The sequence below is a fragment of the Opisthorchis viverrini genome (genome assembly GCF_000715545.1).
Source record: "Opisthorchis viverrini unplaced genomic scaffold opera_v5_11, whole genome shotgun sequence".
Taxonomy (NCBI): Eukaryota; Metazoa; Platyhelminthes; class Trematoda; order Opisthorchiida; family Opisthorchiidae; genus Opisthorchis; species Opisthorchis viverrini.
In genome coordinates, this window is record NW_008751667.1 from 927,057 (window position 1) to 934,283 (window position 7,227).

A 7,227-nucleotide genomic window follows, 5' to 3' on the forward strand; every position below is an offset into this window, starting at 1 on the left:
TGTTTATCTATCTATCTATCTATCTATCTTTCTATCTATCTATCTATCTATCTATGTATCTAACTATCCATCCATCTAAATGTATATCTATTTATCTATCTATCCAACTATATATCTAACAACATATCTATCATTCTATCTATCTATCTATCTATCTCTCTATCTATCTATCTATCTATCTATCTGTGTCGCCGTAGTATGAGTGTGACTGACCTGTTGGAAGAGGCCGTTGCTATCGAGCTTCAAACATAGGTGTATAAAAGGAACACTTCACACCAGTGGAGGACATAGAACGATGCAGTGAGGCTTCAGAATAACGCCGGGATCAAGGACTATCAGAACTGAAGGCTTGGAAACAATAGAAACCGACTTGAGAGTGGGGGACTAGGGGAAAACTTCCATATGGTTCACCCAATGATGTCCAAGTTACGTAGCGAACGATCATGATGGTTACAAACATACAAGGTCAGTCGATACACACAGAAACGCCTCTCGGTTCATCAAGAAATTGTGCGTAATGAATGGGCAATTGTGGATTGCGTCGCGGTCCCAAAAACATAAATTGTGTGTAAAGTCACTCGCAAAAGGTGGACGACGCACGTGTATTTCTCCTATTGGATGTTTTACATCCACACGAGGATAAAAATACATCCTTGCGTTCATCTGTTCGTCTGATATTTCTGCAATGAAGCGATTAAGTGTTTTTCAACAAGATGGCAAGATTTCTCAGTTCCACAATCATGTTCACCAAAAATTGCTTCCAAATGGTGACGGTGTCAATTGCCCACTTTGTAACATATCCCCTCTACACACTCAATTGCCGACAGTATCGATTCAGCAGTGTGCAGGCAAAGTGGAGACTGGACAACAAAAGACCAATACATGTTGGTTGATTCACTGTGCACATCAAGCAACGGCATGGCCACGGTGGCCATTCAAATGGGAAACCCTCAATTTCCATAAGGGAAACTACTCACAAAGTTGCTAAAATCTCTTCGGTCGCCTACGAAAGGTTTCGCCCTTCTTCGGGCTCATCAGATAGGCGCAGTCCCCGAGTTTCCGTCAAACGTATGCTCTACTTGAACCCAAATTGAACTATTCCCGAGAAATACACTCATTGTAAATCAATTTGGTTTTCACGAGAGACTCAACTGAATCGCTCGTTCATGATATTCTACAACTGAATGTGCTGCACACAGGCCGTCTCATGATTGAGTTGGCACGCTGTTCGAGATATCACAGTAGGTTTTCATAAAGGAAACTACTCACAAAGTTGCTGAAGATTCGTCGATAGCCCGCGACCGGTTTCGCCATTCCACTTCGGGCTCATCAGATAGGCGTAGTCCCCGAGTTTCCGTCAAACGTATACTCTACTTGAACCCAAACTGAACTGTTCTCGAGAAATAAACTCACTTGCAATCAATTTGGTTTTCACGAGAGACTCAACTGATATTCTACAAACGAATGTGCTGCGCAAAGGCCACCTCTTGTTTTACTTTGTACGATATTCGAGACATCATAGAATATTTTCACAAGGCACACTCAATTCGAAAGTCACAAACACAAAATTGTTCCGAAAGGGTCACGTCAACGCAGCACGTTTAAAGGGTGTCCTTTTTTCAACTTCTCAGCTTGGGTTTCATGACCTCAAGAAACCCAGCACTGTACAATCTGGTTCTGAACTATCCGTGCTGGCAGGGTGTCTGTCGGAATCGACAACAGTTTGTCCTGTCATGAGAATCATATTGACATAGAAGTAAGTGACAATCGATTTTAACTCTGGTGGTGTAACGGTGGATACTACTGATGGGAGCATGCGAGCAGTATGTTTTCTCGTAAATCCGCTTTGCCTCACCTGAAAAGTGAGATCTATTGCGGAATTTTTGGAGTCACATTTGCTTGCATTTTAGTAACAGTCAGTGAATATCCAGGAAGGAAGACGCGTTCAAGGAGAAGATGGATATTCCGCCTTTGTAAGCAAGATGCCAATGAGAGTACCGCTCCAATAGTCTGTAACCGTTCAGTTGGCGTTTCTCTAATAAACATCTCCGCAGCGAAGGCCTTCTTCCTTTCAGCGGAAGTACGCTGTCACAAAAAGAATGCAAAGAATACAGACAAACAATACACCTTTCACCAATGACTACTACTACCCCATGTCAAACGTTTTAAATTTTATGGCTAGAAGGTTTTAACTCAAACCTGAACCGTTTATCCAGGCCATGCAGAGTGTTCCCTTTGCTGATGAGGGAATAACCTGACAGAAAGCAGAAGGGCAAAGACTTCTTGTTTTTTCCCCGGGTAATCGGACGTATTACTTACTCAAATCGAACAACAAAGAAAAATATGCCCGGTTATTTTGGTTTTCGGGATAAATAATAATAGTTTAGCCTAAATTGAACGGGAAAAAGCGTGACTAAATTGCGTAATTCCCCGGTGGATTGTCCAAATGTGAATGCCAGTTTAACCGATTGCACCAGATGACGTCCGTATGAACAGAGAGAACTGGGCGGCCATGTGTTTTTCTTCATCAGCAATGAAATCATTCGGCCCGTGAAAGCTCAATAACTGAATGTATGAATGTGTGAACAGAGTGTTAAAAAAACAGAAGATTCACAAACCGACTTGCAGATTAATCTGGCTTTAGGAGAGAAGTGACAGTAGTGCATCTATTTGCAATATTTCTCAAATAAATGTACTCAAAAGGGCCAATTCCTCTCTTGTTTGAATCAGCAATCAAAGGCACAAACGTGCTATTGTGTAAAGCATTGGTCAAAAGATCGATAAAACAGCGAATATACACTCAATTGCAAACTAATTTGGTTTTTCGAGGGACTCATCTGGAACCCAAATGAATCTCTCGTTTGTGATGTTCTCAGGCAACTGAATGTGCTGTACCAGGCCGCCTCATGTTTCAGTCGCTACGATAGTCGAGATATCGCGATGCATGTATATCTTTGTAATGTATTACTCATAAGGTTGCTAATTTTGTGCAATTTGGTTTCAAGTAGAGCATAAGGTTGACGGGAACCCAGGTACTGTGCCTACCTTATTAGCCCAAATTGTAAGGCGAAACCGGTCGTGGGCTGTCGATGGATTTTCAGCAACCTTATGAGTATATTACATCGATAATACAGCTTCTTCTGAACGACACATAGTCTGGTTGACATTTCAACTAAATCCAAGCATAAAAAAATTCATATCATCCACCTTTGTTTCTTAGTGTGCTTGTTGTTCTGCATTTCAGTTTAACGTGCGATTCTTTGGTTTTCTCTTCCTACTGCAATCAAACGACTTCCTGCCGCATACAGGAAACTACTCACAAAGTTGCTGAAAACTGTTCCACAGCCCACGACCGGTTTCGCCTTTCTTGTGGCTCATCAGGTAGGCACAGCCTCCGAGTTCCCGTCAACCTTATGTTCTACTGGAACACAAATTGGACTGTTTTCGAGAAACACACTCATTTGCGGATCACTTCGGTTTTCACGGAACGGGTCTGTGGCAGCTACAACAACTGTACGACGAGTATGCGGTTCTTACAACAGATAGTGTTGATGATGATCACAGGAGACTCAATTGAATTTTCACGTTTATTCTCGTTTTTTTCTCGTTTATCCCAAATAGTGTGTCGAGAAAGCTTCGCCATTTCTCTTAGCCCTCGTACGTTCTTAGGGTCATGCAACTCACGTCTTGACACTGTTTATCGAATTTTTCCACAATGTACCGCACACGGTTTCATTTTCGTTCGGCCCCAAGTAACCGACTGAATTAAAGTCGGCCTGTCATTGATAAGATTTTCGTCGGCGTGTTCAACTCAAGCCAGTCAGGTGACTAAACGTTACTCCTGCGGAATCTGTGTTCCCGCCTAACCTCTCCCATCGGACTCTTTGTCATAAGTTGTCAGAATGGCTCATAGTATAGCGAAGTACACTCATCTGCAAACTAATTTGGTTTTTTGGGAGACTCACCTGGAACCCAGCTGAATCTCTCATGTGTGATGTTTCCTTTCCAGGCAATGTACTGCGCGGGCCGCCTTATGTATCAGTCGCTACGATATTCGAGATATCGCAATACATGTATATCTTTGTAATGCACTACTCATAAGGTTGCGGCGAATTTTCAGCAGCCCACCGCTACGCACTACTACGCTCCCAAATAGCGCACTGATGATGTCATCTCGATTGGTGGTGAAACGTTTGCAATCAAGTTGCTCAGCTTAGCGAACAAGCCAACGAACACCATCTACGCTACCTGAGCTACCAACATTTTCCTCTATAGAGACGCTGCCAAACTTTTCTACACGATGGTCTGGGGCGGTGTGGGAGTGGATAGGTTCCTATGAGAGGCGGTGGCGGATATAAGTGATGCGTCAATACAGGGATGTCGGTCGACTTATCTCTGTGGTGGTCGTAAACATCGTACATATTATATATATATATATATATATATATATGACAGGGGAGCACCAACCATAATAAAAATAAGTCATCCAGGGTCGTTGATCCGTGTTATCCAAAGCAAACAGAAGGCTTGGGAGTCGTTATCTTATCACCCACAAATATAACCCCTTGAAAGCAAACATTTTCAAACTGTTTACCTGGATGTTTGTAAACATGATAAGCAGTTTGTTGATCTACGTGTACAGGTTCATAGGTGAGACTTCGATTCTCTAATTGCAACCAGAAACAAACACGGGAATTAAAACGAGACTGCGCCTATCTGATGAGCCCGAAGTGGAAGGGCGAAACCGGTCGTGGGCTGTCGAAGAGTTCTCAGCAACCTTGTGAGTAGTTCCCTTTATGCAAACAAAACGCTGTTTGGTGGCAGTATACGCAACGACCAGCTCCGGCCAGCAGTACGTATATTACAACACACGCACAACCACCATCGACCCGTCGCTACGCACCACCTAACATCCCTAACAACGTACTGATGATGTCACCTTGATTGGTGATGAAACTTTTGCAATCAAATTGCCCAGCTCAGCGAACAAGCCAACGACCACCATCTACGCTACCTGACCAACCAATGGTTTCCTCTAAACCCGCTGCAATAAACTTCAATCGCTTGAGCTTCCAGTCAGAAAAAGGTTACAACGCTTCACTTAGAATTGGATCTAGGTGATCACAAACCTTTAGTTGGAAAAGACCAGACTGTGGGTCATATGACTATCCACGAAGCCACTGCGTGCGCTGCATCACGATCCAGAGTAATCTCATGAACCTCGTACGATTGGTGATAAGACTAGAGTTGATTTGTCACCGTACGCTGCTAGGTTCAGCCGACGAATTTCAAAAACCACATTCCTCTGGATTCTAGAAATCATTTTTGAACCATCCGGTAGTTTATGCCGCGTGCAGAGGATTTTAACCACGTTTGGCGTCAGCGTACCCACGCCACTTCCTTGGGGGTAAGCGTTTTCCAACCCAGTATCACACACGCTACTTGACTTTCTGGTTTCGCAAATTTAAGTAACCAATAAAGAGGTTTGTGATCTTTTTTCATGAAGGGAACTACTCACAAGGTTGCTGAAAACTCTTCCACAGCCCACGACCAGTTTCGCCCTTCCACTTCGGACTCATCAGGTAGGCGCAATCCCCGAGTTTCCGTCAACCACATGTTCTACTTGAACCCAAATTGGACTACTTTCGAGAAATACACTCATTTGCATATCCATTTTTTTTCACGAAAGACTCAACGAGAGACTCATAAACGAGAGGTTCAGTTGAGTCTCCCGTGAAAACCTAATTGATTTGCAAATGAGTGCATTTCTCGAAACAGTCCAATTTGAGTTCAAGTAGAAATTTTCATGAGGAAACTACTCACAAGTTTGTTCGAAACTCTTCGACAGCCCATTCAGTTGTAGAATATCCTAAACGAGAGATTCAGTTGAGTCTCTCGTGAAAACCAAATCGATTTGCAAATGAGTGTATTTCTCGAGGTTTGTGATCTGTTCAAACTAGAATTGGTATCTTGAAAAACGAGGGTCTAAACTACGAAAAAGGTTGACTAGGATTTGCCAACTTGTGACATGACTGCATTTGCATTTCGCCATCGCATATTTTCGTCTGACACGGAGGCTTAAGTGGTTCGTCTTTGGAAGTCGCCTGTTAGACCAGTCATGACGCAATCTTCGCTCCTACAGCCAACACTGTTTTTAAAGGAATTTCGTGCGCGACAGGGAAGCCTAGCTGGGATTTATACAAATACGTCATTCCCCAAAACAAATTACCCCATGTTTTGAAAGCTGACCGGAGATGCGTGTCTCATAACTGCCGTAGGAACAGCAGTTGGTTTTTTATTGGCTGACCAGCAGTCCAGTCGACTCACGAGTATAGTTCCAAGATGCACTGTTGTGATACAGTGGCTGGTCTGTCACCTGACATGCTGCTCAAGCCGCAGCCAGCAAGCTGATCGGCTGACGAAGGTCGGTAAGCTCATGCCTCAAATTGTTCCCCCAAACTTTTGCTACAATGAAATCAGGCGGTTTTTGAGGAGAGTATCTTGGTACTCCTTGTGTGTCAGGGTCGTGGCACCCAGTCGATAAAAGTCTATGTGGCATTTGTAGACAGAAGTACGTCCACCTGGCACTGTTCGTCGCTTGATGAGGTGGGACCCCCCAACTACTGCATGCAGCGTGGCGGATGAACAAAAACAAACGAATGCCTTCTCCTTCCATCTCTGACATTTGGTATAATCAAACTTCCCGCCTTGGTCCCATTAAATGGTGGTGCCTTTCATGCAACAAGGAAGATCAAAACTGCACATCACTGTACACACACTGGCTTTACCGTATCCGCTATTCAGGGCTACGTTTTGTTAACCGCCGCGGACGTTCAAATACATGGACAGCGTGGTAAGCAGATTGACACTGGCTGACTTCCCGCAGATGTGCGTACGTGTGTGTAGCGTTCGCGAAATCGTTTGCAATATTCATGTAGGGTAGTTGGGCACAAGGAATCGCAAATTTCAAGGCTTTCCAGATGATTCGACAAAAATTTTATTAGGTAGTGACTTTATTTGTACAGCCCTCAGTCCCCGAGCTAGAACTGAGAGTAAACAGCCGTGCTGTTTGACTGTTCATCACCATTAAAGCTCAGTTAACGGCCTTCCAATCAGTCGTAGGGCCCGTAAAAATGGCTTCTGTCGCGAAAAGGCCAACCTGTTGCCACTTCCTGGAGTTTCGGGGGAGGTGCGCACCGACAATGCCTCCCATGAAGGCTTCACTTA

At 43.8% G+C, this 7,227-nt stretch overlaps 1 protein-coding gene across 1 annotated transcript in view; it reads right to left on the reverse strand.

Moving 5' to 3' along the window:
- The window catches only part of T265_01042 (hypothetical protein), a gene marked incomplete at both ends in the record, with an annotated part of 8,365 nt that extends 1,431 nt beyond the window's left edge, over positions 1-6,934 (reverse strand). Inside the window, 4 exons of the mRNA XM_009164985.1 lie at positions 1,664-1,855; positions 1,894-2,085; positions 2,799-2,918; positions 6,842-6,934. Of these exons, the coding sequence (XP_009163249.1) occupies positions 1,664-1,855; positions 1,894-2,085; positions 2,799-2,918; positions 6,842-6,934 (597 nt within the window). The remainder of the gene's footprint in view (positions 1-1,663; positions 1,856-1,893; positions 2,086-2,798; positions 2,919-6,841) is intronic.
- Positions 6,935-7,227: the final 293 nt, after the last annotated feature.